We start from the raw sequence: 26,704 nt of genomic DNA, 5'->3' as shown, positions 1-26,704 counted from the left end.
GAGGTGACCTAGAAGGGAGAGTCCCAGCTCCATTTAGGGTGAGGCAAAGTGAAACGGCAAACCGCTCTGAAGCAGAGAGACGGTCCTCTCCCGCCCTGGCTATAACCGTAACCTTTCTACCGTTAGCGAAACAAGCACGCGCACCACCTCCCTCCATCCCGCCCCGCTCGTCATCCAGCCAGAAAATGAAGCGTCCTCCCCTAAAACTGCCAACAGAGCATGCGCTCTAATGAGCGCCGCCGGCCGCTGGGCATGCGCTCGCTGCTCTGACCGGCCGCTGAGCATGCGCAGTGCCGGAGCGTGAAGGGGGACGCCTTCCCCGTCGCTGGGTCCGCTCGCTTCTCTCTGGAGAGAGGAAAACGCGTTTCTGAGGGTACGAGCAGCCGCCCACCCGCTTTTGCCGCCGTCGCCGCCGGTCCTCTTGCGAGGCCTGGTGAAGGCCACGCCGCAGCTCGGTTGATTTCTGGGCCCGAAGGCTTCGGTGCGCAGATAGTTTACACGCCCCTCTTGTTTGGGGCCCGGCGCCGAGGTCCCCAACCTTGGTGTCCGTCGCCGGGGAGCCGGGGCTTCCTATGGAGTCTGTGGCGCCCCCTTTTCTCCCCACCACGCTTCGGGGGGAGGGGAAGCAGAAACCTGCCCCCCCCTCGCCCCGCGGCAGGTTGGTCGGGCAGCTCTTCTTCCTCCAAGCTTCCAGCGAGGCAGCTTCGTTCTCTTCCGCCAGATTTGCTTCCTGGAAAATGGAGGTGCTTTGCCGGGCGGCTGTTTAGGGGGGCTGAGAGGTTCAGCTCTATCTCCGCGCCTTGCAAAACAACAACAACTCACTAGCCGACCAGCTGCTAATTCCTCTAAACCCCCCACGCACTCATTTCCACCTCCTCGAGTGGAAACGGTGCAAGCAAACGGTGAGGGGTGTTTGTTTGTCGATCAGGCTCTTCTTTCCCAGGTGCCCCAGTAGAGAGGGGGCAAGGGTCTGGTTTTGGAAGCAAACTGGGTTTATTGGGACCCTCCCCCCGTTTATCTCCCTGCAGTCTGACCCGCCCCCCTCCTGTGCTCTCCTGTGTTCAAAGTAAGGTTGGTGTGGTGGTATGGGGCTGGACTGTGGAGAGAGAAGTGCTGGGTGAGGGTTCAGCTCTCCTCTTTGGCAACAAAAGCTAGACCTTCTGCTCCCTTGCTTTATGCATGGCTGGTGAGCTACCACCATTGCATCCGACATAGGCCTTTGAGGGCTCTCAGCTCTGTGAGATTTGGAGGAAGAGACTGGCACCGGGTTAACGGCGCGGTTCTCTCTCATTTGCTGCAGTGCTGCCCATTTTCCCTGCTGCCTCGCACTCTTGTCCACTCCTGCTTTCACCATGGTTAAGAAGAATAGTATTCCCGCTGGGTAAGTATCCGATAAATATTACATGGAGAGAGGGGAAGGGAGCTCTGACAGCCCCACCTGTTCTCTCTTGCTGCAGCACCATCTTTGCCATCTACCATAAGCTAAGGTAAGTATTTGCAGCAACATGAAGTCACAGCTTACCGTCCCCCAGGTAAGTATTTTATCCCACCGTGTTTGTGAATGCTCCTCCATCAGCCATAGATGGCTCCTGTTTCTTCTCTCTTGATCCTCAAATGTGTGCAAAGAGGAATTAATGGGAACTACGTTCTTAACATTTCAGTTCTGTGACATGGCAGAATAATACCACATCACCATGTCATAAATGTGGTTTTTATTAATTACATGACATGCAGAAACATATGCTACTTGACTAAGCACGGGCTATTTACATAAGCCCAACTTTACCAAAGTATTATTCAAGTGTGGTTATATTTAACAGTAGGATTGTCAGCATTGACTTGCATAATTGTCTAACAGTTATTAAACAATAATTGCTTTCCTTCATCACATTTAGCCCCTAAGGTCCCAATTTTTCTCCACTTTTGTGACATGCCAAAATACCCCAGAACTCTCTTAAAACATAATACAACTTTTCTATGGAAAAGTGCTTTTAAAATGTAGAGATTAGTTTGATAAAGCTATCCAAATATCAAGATAAAATTGAAGTAATTCAGGAAGTGACATTAGAAAATTAAACATAGAAACAATATTGCTAAGCAGTATTATTTCTAAAGGAGTACTGTTGCAGCAATTCGAAAGCAAAGTTTGTGGTTATGACATATTTTTTAGTTTGAATTGTTCTGCGTCTTCCTCTGTTGCCTCCTGCTCTTGTACACTCTTGTAACCTGGCATTAAATTACCAACATAAATTGAGTATGCATTTAACAGACAGTTGAAACATGCATTGATTTTAATAAACAGATCAACTTGGTAGTCCAACCCTCAATAGAAGGATAACTTGGTTGGAATTCTGCATTGAGAACAAAAGCTTAACATTGTAAGGAATTATTGGGAAGTTAGGTACCAATTAAAATAGTGCAAATAAAAGTGAACTGTAGTTGCAAGATTGGTACATTATCTTTTAGGCTAGAACTGGAAGCATAGTAGAGCTTGATTTTTTTGTCTAGAGGCCAATCGTCACAACTTCTTCAGTGTGTAGCTGCTAACCAGCAGGACTTCACCTCTTCCAGCTTGGTAACATACTATGAGAAGCGATGCATGACTATCACAATTGTGCACTGAACTAGGCACAGAAAAGTTTTCAGTACTGAAGTTACTATACAATTGCAGCTGCACATTACAGCCTCTGTGCACTGAGCTGTCTGTGTTGTTGACAGTTATATTAGCCATCTTAGTATATGCTGCTAGAATGGAATTCATTACTGGCTGAGTTTACTGGCAGCAGCTGTTCATTTAAGGAGCTGTTACACAACCTGCCATCTCTCATTTGTTCTTCTATGTCGTTGCCGTTCTCTATGCCTTCACAATACACCCATACAAATACCAGCACTAGAGTTGTAGTACACACAGACTATAGCAGCCCAGATACCTCTTGGCTAGTAGATCCTTGGTGAGGGGGTATATGAAAAAATCTGTGATAAATTGGTTGAAAGGATTATATAAAGAATGGACATTGGGCTGCCTTTGCTAAGAAGACAGTGCTGGGGGTTTTCAGTTTTTAAAAGGTTTCCATCTCGCCTCTCAGTGGAAGTTTCCAATGATTTAAAATTGAACATTAACATAAAAGCAAAAACAACACCAATAAAGAGGATCAGTAAGAATAGAAGCAACATTTTAAAATAGGGAGAGGTATGGCAGTTCCCAGTGCCAAAAACATTGTGAAGTTACACATCTGGGGCACACCAATGAAAAGATCCTATCTCTGGTCCAAAGCCAGATGTAAATGCATAAAGCAGATCAAAAACATAAAATGCATATCAGTCGGTTTCCTCCCAAGTCAGAGGGTCTTTCACTGATGCTCTCTTTCAAATACCAAATATCAGAGATTGTATTTGTTACAATAAGGGCAAGGACATCTTTTGTCTTGGCTATAGAATGCGTCCCCAGGGTAGTATACCTGATGCCACCATTGCTATCTTTTAGGCACCGGACAAAAACATTTTGTATTTACTCATTTAAAAGAATTTTTCTATTCTAAATATGTATGTCTATTGAGAATGAAGTTCAGTGGAACTTCCCCTTCAGTAAGAGAGTACTGTATAGGATTGCTATATTATATGACTTAATTGTGCTTTTATCTGCTGCTGCTTTCTGTGTCTGTTGTATTACTTGTTTTTATTTTTTTGTACACTGATTTGAAATTATTGATGAAAAGAGGTGTATAAATATTTTAATTAAAGGGAAATAATGCAGAAATAGATTTACCTTCCCAATATGATTCGGTCCTACAGCATAGAAGGCATATTTTACTATAGAAAAAAATGCTGATAACTTTCACAGTAAGTTGAAGGTTCCAGTTTTTACGTCCTCCTTTAATTGCACACTATAGCTGGACTATTTCAAATTGCACATTGTTATTCTATTTTATTTTGTGTTAATTTTTATACCTATAATGAATTTGCTAACAATATAGGTAAATATACATTATCCAAAGTGCTGAGACACATTACTTGGAATGTGTTGTCATTATATACTTCAGGTATATTAACAATCTAATAAAAAATAATTAAGCAATTCAGGTTGGTAAATATTTTCTGCTTTCATATTAGGAAAAATACATTCAACTTAAACAGCTAAGTTATTTTAGGCAGCTAAATAATAAGGAATAGAAAGTGAGTGCAGTTAAATGTCTTTGTTTCCTATTGTAAGAAGGAACTATACTTCTGTATGAAAAATGTTATGTTAAAGTAAAGTAAAGGTACCCCTGCCCGTACGGGCCAGTCTTGACAGACTCTGGGGTTGTGCGCCCATCTCACTTAAGAGGCCAGGGGCCAGCGCTGTCCGGAGACACTTCCGGGTCACGTGGCCAGCGTGACATCGCTGCTCTGGCGAGCCAGAGCCGCACACGGAAACGCCGTTTACCTTCCCGCTGGTAAGCGGTCCCTATTTATCTACTTGCACCCAGAGGTGCTTTCGAACTGCTAGGTTGGCAGGCGCTGGGACCGAGCAGCGGGAGCGCACCCCGCCGCAGAGATTCGAACCGCCGACCTTTCGATCGGCAAGCCCTAGGCGCTGAGGCTTTAACCCACAGCGCCACCTGCGTCCCTAAATGTTATGTTACTTTGCAATTATTCATAAGACATGTAGGCTAGCAAACATTTAAAAATCATTTTTTTATTAATGAAGCACTTATTTACATAATTTCAGGTGCTTGCATGATCATTCTTTTAACAGGTGATGACATATTATCGATTTCAGTTTGCCTAAATAGAATAAAGACAGATTTCCCTTCCTTCTATTAATTTTTTTAATTTTAGAGTCTTGAGGAGGGCATTATAAGATAGCTCTTTACTCTGAGCTATTTGCTTAAGTGGTTCTCCTTTCATTCCTTATGATTTGAGGGACTGCTGAAATATTATTCGCTTTGTGTATTTCTGTAACACAGTTTGAAGTATTAAATCAGATGTTAATTGGGGTCACTGCAAGTAGTCCTGAGTTTTTTTCCTATTATGAAAAAATAGCTTTTAACTCAGATGAAGAATTGTGTACAACCATTACATCTGCTCTGTTTTCCTCCACAAAACTCAATTCCACCTTCACCCCTGTTGATTTTCTCCATCTGACAGTCAACTTTCCATATGTACTGAGTATTCTCAGGCCTCATTGAGGGCTTTGCCATTTGGGATTTTTTTAAAAAAACATTTTTTATACTTTTGCAAACTATGGGGTTTCACTGAACATGCTGGTACCCCTCTCTTTTTTTCTCATTAGTTCCATTTCTGCCATCACTTACTGCCTGATCTCTTTGTTAGAGGAAGTGATGAGTGCAACTTAAGTCTGCATGAGATGGATTTCATTCCAAAGTTTTCACTGCATGAGTGCAATGAGGCAAGTCTCCCACTGTGGTGGCATAGTGTTATTGCTGTAGGGTGCCTCACCAGCTCTCCAAAAATTGGGCTCCTTTGCCTCAGCTTAGCTTTCAAATGCACCTCTTCTTCTTTGGTGCGATACAATTGCAAGAAGGCCTTATAGCTCAGGAAATGGGAAGAAAGGTTTCTTTCTGTTTCCTGTGTTGTCTTGCAGTGGCATTGCACAAAAGAGAGAAAAGGCTGCTTTGGAATGTAAAAATACATTTGAAACTGTTGGCTTTTCATCTCCATTATAGCATTGAGGTAGGAGGAAGGCCTCCTACCCTAGCTCTAGAGTGCAAAGAAAAAGTGCAAAGAAAGAATGCTGGAAACTTCACTCCTCCTCTGCTGGTCTGTCCCTCTCCACCTCACTCTACTGCATGTGTGCTTGCCTCTATGGTGAACTGTATGCCAGCATAGCTGAGTAGGAGAGCGTACACATGTTCTTTGGGCACACCCACTACTGGCATGCAAAACTTGGAGGGGTGGCAGCCCCTAGTGTGGCCCTCAGGGTGAAAAAGATTAGTCACTCCTGTTCTAATTGATCCTAGAGTAATATAATATCAAGTAGCTTTTCACCTATTTAATGTTCAGCATAATTCTAACAGTTTGATGCATGGCTCTCAGTGGCATGAAAGGCAGAAATCTTCAAAAAGACAAGACAAATCATGTTTAAAACTATCAATTATGTTCCCCCCTTAAGGCAGGGGTGTCCAAACTTCTTTCAAAGAGGGCCAGATTTGATGAAGTGAACATGCGTGAGGGCCGACCAAAATTGTTGAGCTTTTTTTTTAGAATTGAAGTTTACCCCAAGGTTGTTGAGGTGGTTTTTTGTTTTTTGTTTTTTAAGGATTTTACCCCAGGAAATTAAATAGAATGGCAGACTGGATTAGGCCCCTTAGCCTAACTTTGGACATGCCTGCCTTAAGGGGTCATCCAATCTAGTATTTAATCAGGAAATGATACTTGAGAAGATATCTCTTTTCCTCTTGCCAGATGCTTCCTTGTATAGCAAGGTAGCAACAACTAAAACAAAAAAACTTCAGCTCTGCATGTCAGTTTTAAGATAATGGATGACAAGGACCTTCCTCACTTTCCTGGAGAATGTAAAGAGTCCATGACAGATGAAGGATTTTCAACGGGGGAGAGGGCTTTGGTTTTGGTTTATCTGAAACTGCCTCCATGTGGTGAGATGTTTTGTATGCATCACTTCACTATGAGGATCAGGCTCAACTATTTCATTTATCTCCATGTTCACAGAAGCTGGAATGTTTGGCATTGGTGTGGAGACAAAATGGTGGGAGTTGACCATCAAGGTGAGGCAGTACATATGAAATGGCTCACTGCATGAGGCTGTTGCTACCAAGGAAGCAATTTCAAGCAGTAATATTATTTATGGCCGCTATAGTATGCCAAAAGGTGGCAGATACGTACTCGTTTTTGCCCAGGACATATTGAGTCAAATGTTTTTAAAAATTGGTTTCATTTTCAGCTTGGGTTCATGAGTATTGCCTCCTTCTCCCAGTATCTTAAAAATATGTTTGGCAGCCTCTTCAACCATTTGAGGTGGTTCAGATATATTTACTGCAGGTTAATATCAAAAAGCCTTCTGCTTGGAATGCAACTACCATAAAATGAATACAGTAACAAAAATTAACATTCATAAATTTTAAACATGTTTAGTAATAAAAAAGACTTCATAGGATACTTGCATGCATACTTCTGAGGCAAGGTTCACTGATAAAAGAATCTTAAGACAAACGAATAAGTCTTTGAGTCTTGCTTTTATCAAATATCATACTGCTTGGTTAAAGCAGAATTTAAATATTAACTCATTTCCTTGTTGGAAACTCAAGCTGCAAATTTGAATTGTAATCAGTGGTTTGGCACGCTGTTTGAATTCAGTACTGCTTGCTGGATTCCAGTCCAGTTTGGGTAGATGGATAGCTATACAAACAGAGAATGAAAGCCTGTCCCTACGATAAGAGTTTTAGTGTTCAAAGATGGTAAGTATACTTTGGTCAATGAACAAATGTGTTGCATCACTATGTGGCAGCAGATAACGCTTGCTTATTTTATCTTCATTAAGTGGTTACATACGTAAACCTTGAAATTACTCCATACAATCTTTGAATTAATCTGAAAAAAGCCCCACAATCTTACTTTATTTGTATTTCAGACAAGCCAATATTTCTGACAATAAAATATAACAATTCTACCACCTCTGTGTCTGTTTATTTCACCTGTCAGCTATACTTTTTTATAAACTACTCTGAGGCAATTCATTTTGAGAATGGAAGCTGAAGCTCACACAGTAGAAAACATTTACTGAAATAAAGGAAATGTTTACCATTTTCCTTTAAAAAAAAAAAGCTTAAGCAGTATATAAATTTTCTTTTTTAAAAAACAAAATTTTACTGAGTTGCTTTTTTGTTATGGATACCAAGCACTGTGTCTGAAAGAGTCCAAATGAGTACCTACTACAAAAGTGTTATAGTGTAGCCTTGGAGGGCCACTGTCCATCAGTGCAGACAGTAGTGAGTTATGTGAGCCAATGGTCCAACCTTGAATAAGACAGCTTCCAATATTCCTAACCTCTCTAGCCACATACATACACATTGAATGGATTGCTGCTTCTGCTATCAACAGCATCATTTTCAATATACAGTGGTGCCCCGCAAGACGAATGCCTCGCAAGACGGAAAACCTGCTAGATGAAAGGGTTTTCCGTTTTGGAGGTGCTTCGCAAAACGAATTTCCTATGGGCTTGCTTCGCAAGACGAAAATGTCTTGCGAGTTGCTGTGGGTTTTTTTCCCCTTCCCCCCCTTTTTCTAAACCGCTAAACCGCTTATCAGCTGATCCGCTAAGCCGCTAATAGCGCTAATCCGCTAATGGGCTTGCTTCGCAAAACGAAAAAACCGCAAGACGAAGAGACTCGCGGAACGGATTCTTTTCGTCTTGCAAAGCACCACTGTAGCTGTGGTTTGGATTGGCATACCACTAGCAACCGATGAGAACCTTTAAGCTATGGAAACAATCTGCCAAACTGTTGGAAGGTAATGTGGCGCTTTCTTTGTCAGCTGTAGTAAAAGCTGGCTAACAACATACAAAGCTGTCTTCTATTCAGCCTATTAATAATTTCATTATTGCATTTTTATCCTACCTTTCCTTCAAGGAGCTCAAGGTGGCTAGATGGTTCTCTCCCCATGTTATCCTCAAAGTGACCCTATGAGTTAGACTGGGACACAGTGACTGACCCAATCAGATCCACTTGGTGAGCTGCATGCTTGAGGTGGGGATTTGAATCCTAGTCTCCCAGGTCCTAGTCCAACACACTAACCCATATCATGCTTAAAGCAAAATAAATTTATTTTTGAAGCAAGTGCCACTAAGTACAACTTAGGAAATATGCTATTGACAGTTAGACATAGCGATAAGTGTTCATACTTTGGGAGCATGTATATAAAGCAAGAAATACAGGCTGTGCTATCCATTGCTACTATTGAGCAATACTCAATACTATTGAGTGTTGAATATGGGGGGGGGCCTATATCCCCCCCCGTTATAATTGCTTCTTTCGAAGCATCTTGAAGTGATTTCAGAATACAATGAAAACTTGCATAAAACAATTGGATATCTGAAAACAATTTCAAATGCATACAGAAAATATTAGGGATAGGAATATCCACTCAGAAAAAATGTTAAAAAGGAAAGTCTTCAAGAGCTGTTGAAAAGAGAGTACAGATGGCACCTGTTTGATATGTAATAGGAGGGAGTTCTAAAGGGTAGGCGCTACCACATTGAAGCCCCAATCTGAATGCAGAGCAGTTATGATAAGATGGTCATTGGTATATAAGGGATGAGAAGATCTTTATGTCAAAGCCTTAAGTGTTGTAGCACAGGTTATAGTTGCATTGCTTTATGCAGTAATGAGGAACCTTTTTCAGCCTAGTCCCCATTCCCTTTGAGGAGCATGCTTGTAACAGATGGGGCCAGAGGCAAACAATGAGCTTAGTCAGATTCAGAAGTGGACTTGGAATTGTGAAACTTAATTGTGTATAGTAAACTCCTTTCGATGCACTTCCACACCTCTGTCCATCCAGGCAACCAATAACTATCAAGAGTTTAAAAACATTTCAGCCAGGCAAAAATACTTAAGGAAGGTTTGAAGCAGGACCAGTAAGAGGTGTGGCCAGGGGAGAGTTCTGTGGGCCAGGTAAATAGGTCTTAAGGGCTGCATTTAGCCCCTTGGGCTGAGGTTCCCCATCCATGAATTTATATTAAGCCTGCTCTTGCTTGCTTCGCATTCCTAAAACACTTCTTGCAGTTTTAAATTGGTGTTGGAGGCTAATATGCCTTACACGTTCAACAAGAATGAGTTGGAGGTTAAATACTGGTCTTGTATGCCTGCCCTTGGGCTTATGAAAAGATGGACAGCTGAATCTTGTGATATTGCAAAATATGCAAATGTGCTTTTTTATTTTGAGTAATTTTTCTACTATTACTCATGAGAGGATAGTCAATGAATTATTTAGGGTACTGAAGTCCTGAACCTGGTCCCTGGAAATGCTGCTCTTCTAAGATTCATCATGTATTGCATACACATTTTCAAAATCACCTTCACATAGATCCACGCTCAATACACATCATATGTATGTTTAATAAGCAGAATATACATATAGGGACAGGTTATGAAGGATGGAAGAGCATAGTTGTGAATCCCGATTTTTTAAAAGCAAACTAGAAGGCCTCTTGGCTGAGTTTTATGTTCAGTTGCATGCTGAATCCCCAATAATAGTGCAAGAGACAATGAATGTGACATGGCTAAGTGTCCAGGCAATAATGCTTTCTGCAGGATAGCTTCACTATCCATGCTTCTGTTTTCAAATCCCCACCCCATATCCTGCATTAGCACCTGCAAATGTGAAAAACATTCCTCACAATATCCACAATAAAAAGATGCCTACTTTGCACAAAGAAGTATGTGTACTTCCCCTGTCCTTTTGATGCATATGACATGCTGAGCCAAGATTTGGCTTAGCGTGTCCAAATCTGGCCTTGTGGTTAAGCTCTCTCCTTGCTAACCACAGACTGTAGCCAAGGTTTGCTCTTAGCCATGGTTTATTCTTACCTGCAGCTCATAGTTTGCAGGGAAAGAGCTTGATCATGAGCTGGGGTTCAGATGACACGTTAAGCCAAACCTTGGTTTAGCTCAGCATGTTGTTGGTGTGAAAAAGACTTAAGAGGAGCAAAGCAGCTGTGAGCTCTGCTGCAGGAGCCTGCACATCCAGCAGTCCCAGTAAGCCATAGTTTGAGGCTACCTATGCAGCAACCTGGTTTGCACAACGTGGGAAGCCAAAGACTTCCATAGTAGCAAGAGATACTTTTCACCTACCTCTCACTTTGCCAGAGGCTTCCCATTACTTTTGCAAGTAACATTTCTATTTTCTAGTTCCATAATAGGGTATCTCATATAAAATACAAAATAAAAGCCAAAATTAAATCTATGAGTCCCATGAGTTTTTACGCTTACTGTATGTGCTCAATACACAACAGCCCCCTAATGTAACTGGCAACAACATAGAAGCTGCTGCAGTATGGATGCGCCTCGTAAAGTTTTTAGGAAGTGATTGCAGACATTGCTGGAGCAATGGTTATTTCTCATATATCAGAGATGACGGCTTGGGATATAAACATGTTAAACCAGCTCACAATTGCTTCCTGCAAACCCTGCCAGAAATAGCATTGGAACAGCCACGTCACAGTGACTCCCATTTTTAAAAATTGCTAAAGATGCATTCTAAGCTTGGAGCATGCCAACCTCATTTCTAGTTCTATATGTTGCTACATTAAGTAATGTATATTTTAGCTTTGCTTTCAAAAAGAAACTTTTGAAATGATACAGGTTTTTGTCTTGCTTCCAGCCCAGATTTGGACCTATGGCAGGAGTAGGATAGGGACAGTGTAGCCCTGTTGACCTTCCGGAATCTCACAATGGCATTCAATGCCATTAATCATATCAGTGTATTCTAGACTACCTCTGTTTGGTTTGGGAGCTTTTTACATAGAAATGATAGAAATGTCCCTAAATAATTTAGTAGTAGTAGTAGCAGCAGCAGTAATAGATGCCCCATGGAATTAGTAGTAGTAATAGTAGTAACAACAACTACTGTATAGCAAAATGTGCTATTTGGCAACAAAAAACTTGATTATCATCTCACAATAATAGCAAGAGAAAATGGTTTCCTGTCTCACTACATATGTTAATTAACTCATCATCAGTATTGATTATGTTAACATTTGTCATGGTTTGGGGGAATGTTCACTCTGGTTTTTTTGCAGACATTCTAACCCTAATTTAATTGTCCTTTGTAAATTTTGAAATTTCATTTCTCTCTGATTTCACTGCTGATAATCCTCTTCCCACCTGCAACCGAAGAGAGCATACATCTGATAAAGCAGACTCTCGCTCACAAAGGCTTATGCCTTCATAAATTTCTTAGTCTTTAAGGTGCCTCAAGATTCTTTTGTTATTTGTTCTTTGACAGACAAATTCAGCTGCCCTTCTAGAAACCTAATCAAAGATGAGCACATTTCTATGGGAGAATTTTGAGCTCTCTCCTATTAAAATCAATAGGGCAGGCTCAGGCTCTGAGATTTCAGTAAGCATTACATGCTTACCTGTTTGGAATGGCATGACCAACGCTACAGAAAAGGAGAAATCAGCCTTCTTAACAATGTTGGATTGGAAATGAAGTGTACACAAATGCTTGCCTACATAGCTTCTGGGGCACAGTAACACTGGCCTGAGGATTACATCTGGATTCAGAACCAATATCAACTGCACCAAAACATATAATTGGTGCAGTATTCTGAAAGCAAGTTTCTGCTTTTTGTACATATCTCTGGATTGAAGTCCTTACGTTTTCTGTAAAACACTGTAAAAAAAACTATTTTTCCAATGCATGCAAAATTAAATACAACCATATTTCCCTTTTCTTAACAGATGGCGGAATGTATCGCCAATTGGACAACCTATAGCAGGAACCCGGTTCATTCCTTTCAAAGCACCCATGAAAGGGGTACGTATACAATTTTGCTTTCATACATTTATATTAATCACAAAGCATAACACATAAACTCAGGTATATTTTAAGTGTTTAACTTATCCCCCTTTGGATAATCCCATTCAGCACAATATCAGACAAGAGCAACAGAATAGTCTTTAAACTACAAGACTATTCTCTTTTAGTATCCTCCTATCCCTGCTCTGTGTTTTGTATGTGGCTCAAGACTGTCATGGTTGTAGGGCAGGGTATTCTATTGTGTTCTGTGTACTGGCCCTTTGTCTCAAAAACCCTGTTTGCCGCTCAGTTGCGCCTGTGAGTTTTATTAACTGAGATTAAAAGAAAGAAAGCACTTTCTTTCCAGAACAAAGGTCAAACCTGTATCCTATGTGCACCTACATCACACATTTCCATATTTTTCAGTGGGTCACATGACACTTTTCCAGGAATCTCAATTTACACAGATTGAATTTTGTCTTGCTTACTCACTCCTTAAGGCTGAGGAAAAGGGAGTGATATGTAAATTGAACTTAAGAAAAGAAAGGTGAATAAAGGAGAGAATTTTCTTCCAATTGAGAAGTACTGTTTCTTAGCCTGTCTGTACTGGGTGGAGTTGCTTACAAGCTCAAGAATGGGAAGTTTGGTTTACTATCTGATAAACTATCTGATATTTACTATCTGATAAACAGCATTGTTACTCAAGATGATGCAAAAGAGGTGTTTCGTGAAGGATGCTTCAAAAGGTGAAACTGTATAGATAAAAGATGTTTACTCCACAGTGATCTGCTCCACCTAGACATTGCTTATCAGTTTCTCTCCAAAGAAGCAGGCAGAAGTTCCAGTAACTTCACTTTTTCAGGTTGTTGCAAAATACCACATGTTCAATTCAGGGCAATTCCATTTGGGCTCTAAATTAGCATTATCCTTACAGCAGCCAAGACAACAACCTTCTGTCTGAATTTTCATATTACCTCTGCCTCCTGTTTAATTTTAGGTAAAGAATTTTTGTGCTTCAAAACTACCCGTTACTTTTGAATGCTTCTGTTTCATTTCCTAATTCTCAGTTTTATGAGTCAGATTTTTCCATTTCCATAGGTACATTTTCTCATATATAATTACTTTTTTCTTCACCCTAGGAAATCAACCAGCGACTGACACCAACTCAAAAGTTCACGCCAAAAGATCTGATAGCTGCAATAAAAGCTCTAAATATAGAGCTTGGCTTAATTATAGATTTAACATATACAACAAGATATTATCATGTGAAGGTAAGAATAGTAAATTTGTATTTCCAAGTTTTGCTGCGTACTTTCTAATGCTGATCTTAAAACATATCAGTTCTCTATGTGTTATGCAGCATTCAACAGTGGAGGAACTTGATGAGCTCTGAATGCCAATTATTTATTTATAGTTGCCATCTATGTGCACAGTGCTTTGCTTCGTGTAACAGGATTAGATCCATGCCCCTGAGGGCATTCAAAACCGCAGAGCAAGGGAAGAGAAGTAGAGGTAGGGAGAAAGAGCAAGAATGCATTTAGGCTTCATTACAATAGTATATTAGAATCAATGGGCTGATTCGCTTTAGTGGATTATAGTGTGACTGAGTTACATCAGACACTTAGACTGGTAGTGAGACATAGTGACAGGATTATGAGAGTAAGATTTGCCAATTTGAAACCAGGATCTTTCTGTTCATTGATTTTAATCAAATTATGAAATGCCTATCACAATGAAATTCCAAAAATGTTGGAAACGGAGAGAAGCACTCTGATGATATTTCCAGCTGACATCTGTCTATGTTTTGGCAGATGATTATAATGATGCCATGACTAACCTTTGAAACTGGATACTTAGCCACGTTACTATGTCATATGTTTAAAACTCTATAGGGCTTTCTCCAAATATGATCTTATGGGGCAGGTTTCCTGTCAGATCTTGTGCAATAAATAAATAAATTGCAGTGCAAGGAAGACAGATGACACAGAAGTGCTTGGAGTTGTTGCAATCACATTCCCTTTCTGAGTTTGGGGATTTGTACCAACAGTAATTATGACTGATGCAAGAGCGTTTGAAAAATGATTCACCAGACATAATTGTGCACTTTCAGCTCCTACAAAATGAACTTTATTCAGAGCCAATTTTTAAAAGTTGGATCAATCTTAGAGATATGCAGTGATTAAATTACAATTTTTTGCTACAAGTTTGTTCACCTTCTTGTTGATAGGATTTGCCTAAAAATGTGGTCTATAAGAAGCTTTATACTATTGGATTTGAAGTTCCAGATGATTCTACTATTCTACAATTCAAAAAATTGGTCAGAAAGTTCCTATGGGAAAATGCAGAAAATGGTAATTAACAGTAATTTTCATTTTGTAAAACACTGACAGTATTTGTCCGTATATGTATAATTTACTAATTGCTGTTGGAATCTGTGAATATGGATTCACAGTTTTCCAATGTAACAAATCTGGAATTTTACAATGTTTCCATTTCCTCCCTTACTAACAGTGTATTTTTCAGTAAGAAAAGTCAGAGACACTAAATACATGCATTTTACATATTGTGTAGTTTCGCCCAGTTTCAAATGAGGTTTGCTACGCAGCATGAGACTGCTATTCAAGAAATACAAATACAAAGCCCTTTTGTGCATGCAAAGCTGTTTGTGTGTTTATTTGGATCTCGGCTATTGTGTAGAAACAATTCCTGTTAAAAATGTGCATCCACATCATTGTCTCAGTCCAGAAAAGTCAATCCACATGCATTAACAGATTTCTGCATAGTGTGGATCAAGCTGCAGGGAAAGCCTTGCATTCAGTTTTGGACCTGCAAAAGCAATTCTTCGGGTGGAATTCAATGTCACACTCTTCCAAATGTTCCATTTGCACAAGCATTGCAGCTTGCCTTGCTGAATGGAATGATCATCCCTCTCCTCCCCTGCATGCTGTTCTGTGAGTTCTCCTGATCTGCCCCAGAACGTTTCCATGTGCTCTGGCACTCGTCATGGCATCCCATTGTGCCAGTAGTGGTTTAGTCATACTGGCCACATGACCTGCAAAGCTATCTGTGGACAAATGCCAGCTCCCTCGGCCTGAAAAAGTGAGATGAGCGGCACACCCCATAGTCGCCTTTGACTGAACTTACCGTAACTATCCAGGGGTCCTTTACCTTTTTTTACCTGATCCCCCCACCATGCCAATTTCATGTGATGGGGGGGCAGAAAGGCCCATTGCAGAAGGAGAAATCCTTAGGTGAATTCTGCTCCATGTATATGGCATGCAGACTACCTAAGATGCCATCTCAGTCCTAACAGTTCTAATTACTAGTTAAGCAGAAAAGGAGGGAGAAGTTGGCTCAAGACTGTCAGCTTTCAGAGTCTTCATCACATCTTAGAAGAGGTTTTGCAAGTGAAGCAGAGTGCAAATAGCCATTTGCTAAATTTGTGGTTCTCTAAGTGGGAGCCAATACATTCAGTATTAAGGGATTAAAGATGCACTACTGGACCAGTTCTGTAAACAGCAAGAGTCTTTGCAAAACCTCTTTGTTTTATTGTGCACTTACTGTATTTTTATATTCACATTCTTTTATTTTCATTTTGCTTTTTAAATAGCAAAGCTCATAGGAGTACACTGTACTAATGGAATTAATAGAACAGGTTATCTTATCTGTAGGTAAGTATCATATAAAATATTAAACAGTTATTTTCACTAGAGTGATATGTTCTGCTTGGTGATCTGCATCTGTGCATATATTCCTTTAGATATCTTATTGACGTTGAAGGCTGGGATCCAGAAACAGCAATCCAAGGTATTTGTGTGCCCCTTGATCAAAAGTCAAGGTTCTGCATGCACTATGTTGTTATATCAGTTGCCATAGCTGGGATCCAAAAGGCTGCCCCCCAAAAGCCACAATCATACTGAGACTTTTGCAGCCTCCTGTCTTTGTTTAGTTTTATGCAACTCAAAAAAACTTCTCCTGGAGGTCATAGGAGCAGCAGGATGCTATACCAAAAGTGCAAAATTACAATCTCTCCATATGTGCACAGAAAACTTTACACTTGTGTAAGGGAAAATAGAGCCTTCTTCATGTGATTTGGCTTATGTAATTTAGCTCATGATAATTCAGTCCTGACCCTGTCTGTAAAATGTCTGTAAATTGTTTTAATGTGTTATTTTATGGAGTTCTCATTTGCATGATCACCATGATGTGAACCATACAGATACTGGATACAGCAACTTCCACTGCCTCTGACTTCAATATATATTTCTTGACATGTTAGAGACCACAGTGGTGTATCTAAGAACTCAAAGTTTCAGGTTTTTATCAAGTTGCTCATCAAATGGATAACTCTCATGCCTAGCGGGGTGGGGTGGATGTAATAAGCTGTTTTTGTGAGAGTCCATGACATTGGTTAAATGAAATGACAAACCATAATTCATTGTTACGAGAACGAGCCTTTCTGATCCTTGGGCTCATATATTCACTTTACCTTCTACTTTGTACATGAGGAATAGGTCAAAAACCTCTGCTTCAACAGTCATCATATGCCCCTGTTACATCAAAAGTAGGGAACTGCAGTTTATTCCAGCTGTTGTTTTCTCAATATCCCAAACAACTGTGGTTAGTTAAAAAGAAGGATGATCCTTCTTTATAAGAGTTTAAGCCTAATTACGGTAGTTTTAAGTAACCACAGTTAAAACAAACCACAGTTCCTTGAGTGTGAATGAAACAGGGAACTATGGTTAATGCTGAAGCAGAAGTTTTCAATTTTCTTATGCAAGTGATGGAGAAGAGGTAAGGATGAGGGTGGAGTATGTGAACCAGAGGTTCCTGCTTGTGCATCTTCATAATGACAAACCATGATTTGTTATATTGCAGCTGGGCACAGTTTATTTTTTCAGAGATTGAAAATATTCTGCTTATAGCAGCAGTGGCAAATAGCACCCACTAGACCAGTGCAGTGTACTAGCTCTCTGAGAACCATGCTTGGCAAATCAAGAGTCAGCCTTGGAAATACACATCCTCACCTCATACCTCCTCTCCTTCTTTGGTCAAATTCTCCCTTCTAACTACAGTTCCAGATCACAGTTAAATTAGAACCCTGATTAACCTTAACAGCAGTTAATGTTGGGGTCAATTAACTGCTTTATTGTGGTTAAAGAAGGAAGGAAGGATTTGTCTTAGTAAGAAGAGGCACTGCGATAAGGCTATCTCTTGATTTGTTAATCAGAGTTTATTTTGTTTTTGTTTTTTGTTTATTATTTGCATTTGTCTGTCACCTCATAATACAAGTTATCTAGGCCAGAGGTAGGCAGATGGTAGTTCGTGATCTACTAGTATATTTTTAAGTTATTCAGATCCACAATCGTTTCTGGGTTTTATCCAACACGGCTGTGGCACCAGCAGAACAGTCTTCTGGCAGCACAGCATGACTTTCCCTTCCTCTTCTCCCACCTGCAGCTGCCATGCAGCCTCAGACTCTGGACCAGATGTTTAGGGAACCCTCTGGAGCATATTTTGGAGGCATGATGGGGGATGCATAGGGGATGACAGGAGGGGAAATGCCTGTTGCACAAGTGGAAATGTGTTTGCACCCTCTGACTCCCAGTTATTTAACAATGGCATCAACAAAACAAATTTTGCCACCTAAATTATGCAGCAGAAGTGTAGAAAGCTAACCAGGAGGTAATTTTTGTGTGAAAGTGCTGTGATCTAATTTCACTTCTGATACTGGCAACAACTTCCTAGGTTCAGAATATGCTCAGAGGCACCCTGTTCTTTAATTCTAACTCTGTGTCTTTGCCCATGAGTCTGGTTGTTAGAACCTGGGGCTCTAGTAAAAAATGAATTAGATCTAAGATGTCTTCCCCCTCACACACCACACTTCTAGGCAACAGTTTATAGAACAAATAATATGTCAACACCAGCCTGATGCAGTTATTATCGTATCGTATCGTGTTGTGTTGTGTTGTGTTGTGTTGTGCTGTGCTGTGCTGTGCTGTGCTGTGCTGTGCTGTGCTGTTTTAAAACAACATTATTCATGTTGATGAAACCAAATAGGTTGGGGGAGGGATCCACACTTCAGAGTGAGGTTGCAGTCTCCTTCTGGACTACCTTCCCGGATCCCCAGTCAACTCCTACATAGAGGCTGTGAGACAATCTAGCAGGGTTCCTACAATTTAGCACAAGAGGAAGGGAGGGAGGAAGGAAGGACTAGATGACTCACAAAGCAGCAGGGAGAACAATAGTCCCAGCAAACTTCAATCATACCTTTAAATAGCAATGGGCCAAGCCAGCCAAGCCCAAGGTCAGGTGAAGGCAGAGGACGAAGAAAATCAGGACCTTGGATAGCTCCAAGCAACCCTGCTCTGCTAAAGCTCTCTCCTACATAAGGTAGCTATGAGAAAATATAGGTAATACTAGCAGGGAGAAAGCCAAGTGAAGATTTATATTGGCTGACAGGGCCTGTAATGTGGCTGTGCCTCCCTGGAGGAGCAGTCTGAGTTGTTGAAGGGCCTTGTTTGATTTTGTAGTGTTTGACTTCTGCTAACTTGGGAGGAGATCCAGCAGGGGACTCATCAGCTGAGTCCAAGGATGGTGACAGGGCTGTGTCCTCTGACCAGGAAAACTGATGGTTCTTCCTCTCACTGCTCCCCTACCCCTGGAGGAAGGGACCTCAACCTCTTCCTCTACCATGCACTGCAAGGTTCCAAGCTGGGGGAGGGGGTCATAACACTACGATGCATTCTCTCAACCAACATGCTAGCAAGGTGGTAGCTGCATTCCTGCCCAGGGAAGAACTGTTTAAAAGTGATGAACAAGATGCTGTGTCCTCAATGTGAAACATGATGGCTCTATAAATATCTAAGGAAGGTCATTCCCAGTCAAAGGGTGCCTGCTGTGACTTGACTTTGTCTGCCTTGGCCAGACTTTGCTGCTTGATCTGACCTTTCCCATTGTGAGCTTGCCTTTATCAAATAGTACCTGCTTTACACCCAAGCCTCATGCTCCTATGGAAACCAGAGGAAATAGCTCCTCACTCAGTCACTGAGGAATCAACTTCAGTGGCTTTTTGTGACAGAGCACTTCAGAACAGAATTGCATGCAGCCAACTCTGCTATCACTGGTCATTACAAAATTAATATCTTTGCATCCTCTGATGGGGAACTTTGGCAAATGGGCTCTCCTCAAAGCAAGTATCATATCCATAGGGGATCTCATCAAAGATCTAAAATGATCCTTGAACCATCTACCTTTGCCTTGGGATCAGGAGGGGGGGTAGGGGTGGACCTGCAACCTCTAGAAGGAGACTGCATCCTTTTTCCCATGGCGTGGAAATTTCCCCAACTTAGCTGGCCTCCTTCACTTGAGAAGAACAGAAATGCCTATGTTAAGTATAACAGAATTTGTTCCTAGAACAGAAATGCACTGCAGTTTTTGAACCCCTATCAATAGTTTCCCCCACTGTTCACAAAATGGTATTCCACACAACTAATGTTCGCAAAATCTGTTTAGCTTTTGGGGAGGCTCGTGGTCACCATATTGATGGGAAAATATACTTGGCAGATCTCAAAACACAACCAATGAGAAGGTAAGTAAATACATAGTTTTTCATTGCTAAATACATTCCATTTCTGTTATTGGAGATTCTATACAAGTTCAGTGTTTCCTTCTTCAGACTTTGATTGTGATAACAAATGTTACTTTTTTCATGGATTCTGCTCCATATTGATTCAGAGCAGACCTCAGTGTATGGTTAGCAAAGTAAAAACTTAAACACAATGCAGGGTTCCCAAAAAAGAGACCAGAGGCAATCAAGTTCATCCATCAGAGCTTTTTACTACTGAAGGCAAATGAGCTTTATGGTCACAAATCCATAAATTTCAGGATTATCACAGACCATAAGAAATCCAGTTGCAGCAGACTTAATTTAAACTTACAATATGACTAAAACCTCAACACTTAAGCACAGTGCTTTTTTTCTGCGGGGACACAGGGGTACACCTACCCCTAAACATTTTGTGAATCTTAAGTTTGGCCTCATTGAGGGGCAGTGTTTCAATATGACTAGGAAAATGAGAGTACCCCTAAACATTTTTTAGGGGGGGGGAGCACTGCTTAAGCATACTATGTACAGAGCAGAAGAAAAGAGACAGGAAGTGAAGAAGAACAGAGGAAAGAAATAGGCTCCTTCTGGCCTATTATTATTGTCAGCATGACCTTGACAGAAAGAGATAACAGAACCCATTTAAACCAGCTGTTCATCTTCTCTGAAGGAATTACCCAAACATCAGGAACCTTCTGCTTGTTTCTATGCAGAATAGAAGCTTGCTTGTTAGCTAGAAACTTCTAGCTTGTATCACACAGAGAAGCTTCCAGAATCAATAGAAGCTTCCTTCTTGACTCAATAGAATAGGAAGTATCTCTACATTTAGTTTAAACTGATAATTTCTGTACAAAAAAAAAAAAAAAATGCAAACCTGACAACTTTTTTGTTCACTTTCTGAATATACACTAAACTGATAAACTGATAAGTAAAGAGTAACATATCCTAATATGAAATCTGGTGTCCTACAGGCTGATTAAGCACATCTGTCCCTTGCTTATAAAAATACAACTGTACAGCAAGAGCTAGCATTGTGGAAGTATAAACATATATTTACATACAGGTGTGAAACCGATAAATATGGTTGAAAATTTCCTCCTTTCTTCATTATAATGTTGCTTTGTATTTTTCCATCAGTAACTTCAGCAAACAATTAATACATTCTGTTTTGACATTTTCTAGCAATCTTGGAATGAATTTATGGGATACTGATGGAGATATTGCACCGCCACCAAATGATATTGATGGACATATTGATAGATTCCCAAATGAAGAGTATCCTAGGTAACCTGCAGAAATTCATTTTTCTTAAGTAGAAGTATGAAAAATATTGTCAGAACAATGAAGTCTGTATAGTTCTATGGTAATGCTTACAATTAAGCCATAATTTAATGATAATTAGGTTTTAAATTGTGGAAAGTGCAGTAAAGGTCAAAATAATTCCACTCAAGGATTTCTTCTATAATGAAAACTGACATGCAAACATTAAAACTATGACCAAAAATATAAATTGTAAGTGTGATACTCTTAAGAGATGAGATATTTCTTTACATTTTGGTTTTATCTGCTGATTTCAATACTTGCCTTTCTTAAAATGAGAACCCTTTCCTTAACAGGCCTGAGAAAAGAGTAAGAGTTTTTGACTATGGCCACAATGAATTACCAGAACAGGTTCAATTGAGAGAGTTCGATTTCATTAACAAAGGTCCAGGACAACGGCGAAAACCGTATCATGATCACCAATTTCAAGATGATTTGCAGCCACTAGTACAAATAAGTCAAAGGCATTTCCCTGACCGCCAGTATTATGATGACGACTATCAAGAAGAAATGCGCCGGATGGATTTAAGGGGCTCAGAACATAGGCTGAGTCCTTTCCATGATCAGTTTTCTGATGACTTTCCAGGAAGGGCATCACCAGAAGATCTTAGTAATGTGGGTCGTGATCAGAGGCAAATACATTTTCCTGACATCCCTGTTCTCAGAAGTATGCTGCTAGATATGGAGGTTGAGGAGGGCCATGTGGAAAGGAGGAGACCATTTTATGAACCGCAGTCTAATGATGGCTTTCAACCACATGTGCAGTTAAAAGACCTAACATTCCACAAGAGATCTCTGCAAAGAGTTAGACGTTTTCATGACTGTCCCCCTCATGATGATATGCAGCCACCAGTAGGAGACTTTGAGTTTGTTAGTAGGGGCCACGGACAAAGAATGGCACCTTTCCCCGACCACCAGCATCACATCGATGACTTACAAAGAGAGGTGCCACTAGAAGATTTTGATGATAGAAGTTCTGGATCAAGATGTAGACGTTTTCATGGTGATCAGTCTTACAGTGATGTCGCTGAGGAAACACAACTGAAAGGTTTTCGAAATAGGGGACCTTTTAATGACCACATGCCCCAAGATGATGTGCCATGTGAAGGATATTTAGAAAGGTAAGAATTACCCTACTAGCTCAGAGTATACATCTCTCTAGATCAGTTTCCTGTGTTTGACAGTAGCTGCTATTAACTAATACAACGGAAGAACAGTACAAAGCAGTTAGGAAGACTCCTTTTCCGTTTATGTACTGCTAGATTTAAGATTTCTGAGGTCAAGGAGCCTGATATCCTGGCTATTTTTGATATTCCCATCTACAGTGGAATTCTGTAACCTAGCCAGATTAGCAAATTATAGTTTTGATAGTTTATTGTATTTATGGAATTGAAAACACGAATACTGGTGAAAATACTGTTTTTCTTTAAGCTCCTTATACAATTAACTTTCTGACTGTATAAACTTCATATTCCATATATATTTTTAATGTCATGCCAATTATTATATATATTATTTATACTCAGATTTCTTCTTACTTTCCACTTTTTTAATATGTCCGTTTTGCTCCTTATAGAGGTCATCCTTTTCTTTCTCATGAGAACTTCACAGAATCTCCTTTACTTCACAGAGAAAATGATTATAATAGAGATTGCAGGTAAAGGCATTTGTCATGGCATGTCATGGCATTTATGCAGAGCATGTCACTGATTCACATTCAAAAATATAAACTAAATAAAAACTGATTCACATTCAAAAATATGAACTAAAAGATTGACATTTTCTAATAATATACATACGCCTGCTTTGTTTTTGCAACAAGACAGTTTCCTGTGGACATAATACATCCTTTCATAGAATTACTTCATTCTTGAGGAACTCAGCTTTGAAAATAAAGATTTTTCTTTAGAGGCTGGAGCAGGTACAACTTTTGGTTCCCTCTTAGCTATAATTAGGAGCAGTCTCTGAAATCACACCCTACATCTCCTCCACCCTCTTCTCAGTTCCTTTCTCCCACCATGGCTGCTGTTAAGCGATACAACAGCACAAACTAATTCATCGGTTCCAGTCTAAAAAGGATTTTGATCAAGATCAAACTCTGGCTTCAAATTATGCTTAACTGGAAATCCTGGTTAGAATTGGATATGGTTGGGGGTCAGTTCTAATGTGTCCCTTTTGTAGTTAAGGTAGTGGAGTAGTGTGTGCATCCAACAGAGGAGGGTTTGGAGAGAATCCTGCAGCTGGTTTCCTAGTATCTTAACTGTGGGTAGGAGATAGGTAGCATTGTGGCTCCAGATAACATTAATTTTACTGGGTATAATTGGACTCAGAATTGTAGCCCTAAAGAAGTTTTCATTTATTTCTTTTTAATGATGCCCTCTTAAAATTTGGATGGCTTATCAGGATCAAGTGGCAGTGAAAGCAATATAGTTCTAAAAGTCGTATGGCTTTAAAGGAAATCACATCATCACATCAAATGAGGCCTTAGTAGAGAAGGCCTGAAGTCACTGATCCTTAGGGTAGATATCTGGTCAGTGTGGTGTGGATTCATGGTGCTGACCACAAACCTGTTTCTCTGCCTGTGTGATATATAGCATGTAAAGTAAAGGTAAAGGGACCCCTGACCATTAGATCCAGTTGTGAGCGACTTGGGGGTTGTGGCGCTCACCTCGCTTTATTGGCCGAGGGAGCCGGCGTACAGCTTCCGGGTCATGTAGCCAGCAGGACTAAGCCGCTTCTGGCGAACCAGAGCAGTGCACGGAAACGCCGTTTATCTTCCCGCCGGAGCGGTACCTATTTATCTACTTGCACTTTGATGTGCTTTCGAACCGCTACTTTGGCAGGAGCAGGGACCAAGCAACGGGAGCTCACCCTGTCGCAGGGATCTGAACCGCCAACCTTCTGGTCGGCAAGTCCTAGGCTCTGTGGTTTAACCCACAGCGCCACCCGCGTCCCTGTATATTATAACATGTAACCTACCGTATATTATTATTTATACAGCAGGAAGTCAGGAAATAACCATTTTCGATTGCAACAATTCATTATAAGCTAAAGTAATTTACACTGGGATGAAGCAGCAAAATAATTAAGTATTTGTGTTTGGGGATATTCCTGTTGAGACAATGTGTTTGATCATATTCTTAGGAAGATATTTGACAGTCTCAGCGGAAGACAGAAGGGGAAGCAATAAAGGGGGGGAAATCCTAACCCAGTCGGGTGGGGCTGAACAGACTGGCAGGGCCACTACTACATCTGCAGCCCTGCCATTCATGGTGGCCGGGACAGAAAGTAGGGGCAGGCAGATCTCTGCATCGACCTGCCCTCAGAGCTCTCTACTTTGGGGCTATTTATCAGTGGGGTGGGGATCCCACCGGTAGGCCTCACATCTGCCTGTTTGGCAGGCAAAAAGAGAAGGTCTGCACTGACATTGTGATGCTGGCATCACTCCACAGGTAGCGGGAGGCTGTTGGAGCAATACCTCCACTCGGTCCAACGAACCACACCTCCAGACCAGCACAAAGAGGCTTTAGATTGCTCTGTATCACACTTCAAAACACTAATGCTGTATTATGTCACCACAGTCCAAAATTCTGAGTGGGGTGGATATACACAAGGGTCTCAGCATGCACGAGACTTCTTGTTCTCACATAGCATGATCATCTCACTGTGTACGTGGATCATATTTCAGAAGAGACGCCTGAAATCTCTTCTTGAGTAGAGGCTGAGCCTTGTGTGCAGGTATGAATCTTCCTATGCATTGGGACCTATACTGGTAACATTTTCCAGTGAAATGTATTGAAACTAAAAAGCTTTTAGGAGGGAATTTCATTATCATCACTTGGAGGAGTACACCTTTTGCATTTTTAATTTGACAGGTTCCTTTCCAAAGAAAGGAAGTATTCAGGAAAATAATGCATATTACTTATGTTTCAATGAGCAATTCATAGCTCTTTTTGTAAAGTGCAACCTTTTATGCTTGTCTCTCCTGTCTTTGATAACTGCCTGATCAGTTGAAGAAGTTTACAATTAATAATTGTTTTCACATTATAGACCTGATTGCCCTGAAGATTTCAGGAGAAGCCGCCCTTCTAATGATGAAATTAACAAAGGAAGAAAAACCATATTTGCACCATATCCCTCACAGCCAGTACATCACTCTTCATCCGTGCAACAGAAAGTTAGTTCAGTTTCAGTGGAGCATGGAAGGGAACTTCAACATAAAATTACAAGGGAGACAGAGCAAAGGCAAAGATTGCCTGTAGTAACAATAGATTACAATTATGGTTTGCCTTTAGACTATGCATCTGAAGACGAAGATAGATCACACTATGATTTACCTCCAAAACAGCACCAGATTTGGAAATGAGCCAAGTATGTGTGGCCATGCATGTTTACCTATTACCCCTTGTGTGGGGACCAAACCTTTTCTCAAACTGAAGAAGCATATCTTTAAAAATTACAGTACTTGTATCAGTAGTAAGACTAGTTTCCACAAATGTTTGGGGTTTTTTACATGTAGATAGTGGTACATTTGTTACGTGTATGTGGAGACAAATGTTCAACTTCTGTAAAATAAAATAGTGGTTACCTATAGTGAAATTGGAAGACCGCAGCTTACAGCACCACAGAAGCTGTGTTCTTCTCACTTCCCCTATTTTGAAATGTACATATATTGCTTCAACTTACAAAATGTGTAATAAAATAATTTAAAGACAAAGACTGCTCTCAATAAACTTTTACTATGAATTTGAAAGGAAATACATTGCAAAAAATGAAAATAAAAGAGTTATGGTAATGTGGTCAATTCATTTGATGGTAGCAATTTGAATTTCTCAGTACCGTGGTACCTTGGTTTATGAACTTAATCAGTTCCGGAAGTCTGTTCTTAAACCAAAGCGTTCTTAAACCAAGGCACGCTTTCCCATAGAAAGTAATGCAAAATGGATTAATCCGTTCCAGACTTTTAAAAACAACCCCTAAATCAGCAATTTAACATGAATTTTACTATCTAACAAGACCATTGATCCATAAAATGAAAGCAATAATCAATGTACTGTACTATAAAATAAATAAAACAGTATTGTAGATGATAAAAATAAAAATTACAAAAAATTATTACTTGCACTGATGATAGTCATTGTTTGGATGGGGGACTTTTATCCATTTCCGCAGTCACACAATCAGTCAATCAATCAGTAGCTGAACTTGGATTCACACAGATCTACCCCCACCCCCCACGCTGCTGTGGGAAATGCTCCCTAGAGCATGCGTCTCCCGCAGCAGCATGGGGGGGGAGCTGCGCGC

At 40.5% G+C, this 26,704-nt stretch overlaps 1 protein-coding gene and 1 long non-coding RNA gene across 5 annotated transcripts; one reads left to right on the top strand and one right to left on the bottom strand.

The window, feature by feature from the left end:
• The first annotated feature begins 251 nt into the window (after window positions 1–251).
• On the top strand, window positions 252–26,117 carry LOC307217481 (uncharacterized protein). 4 transcript variants are annotated; one of them, XM_079978661.1, is made up of 13 exons: window positions 286–373; window positions 1,301–1,381; window positions 6,670–6,725; window positions 12,417–12,492; window positions 13,614–13,745; window positions 14,702–14,825; window positions 16,085–16,145; window positions 16,235–16,281; window positions 19,990–20,065; window positions 21,263–21,364; window positions 21,697–22,521; window positions 22,977–23,057; window positions 25,451–26,117. In XM_079978661.1, the coding sequence occupies exons 4-13, from the start codon at window positions 12,484–12,486 to the stop codon at window positions 25,764–25,766; spliced, it is 1,773 nt and encodes a 590-aa protein (XP_079834787.1). In that variant the 5' UTR covers window positions 286–373; window positions 1,301–1,381; window positions 6,670–6,725; window positions 12,417–12,483; the 3' UTR covers window positions 25,767–26,117. The 4 variants fall into 4 exon arrangements, with proteins under 4 accessions (XP_079834785.1, XP_079834786.1, XP_079834788.1 ...); XM_079978659.1 differs by lacking the exon at window positions 6,670–6,725 and having other exon boundaries at window positions 252–373; XM_079978660.1 differs by lacking the exons at window positions 6,670–6,725; window positions 22,977–23,057 and having other exon boundaries at window positions 252–373.
• Window positions 25,887–26,608, bottom strand: LOC307217483. Its single transcript, XR_013839609.1, has 2 exons — window positions 26,520–26,608; window positions 25,887–26,458 (listed from the first exon to the last, which is right to left on the bottom strand). It is a non-coding gene; the product is annotated as an uncharacterized lncRNA (long non-coding RNA).
• Between the last annotated feature and the right edge of the window lie 96 nt (window positions 26,609–26,704).

This window comes from Podarcis cretensis, assembly GCF_951804945.1.
Source record: "Podarcis cretensis genome assembly, chromosome: 5".
Taxonomy (NCBI): domain Eukaryota; kingdom Metazoa; phylum Chordata; class Lepidosauria; order Squamata; family Lacertidae; genus Podarcis; species Podarcis cretensis.
This window is presented reverse-complemented; position numbering and strand designations above follow the sequence as displayed.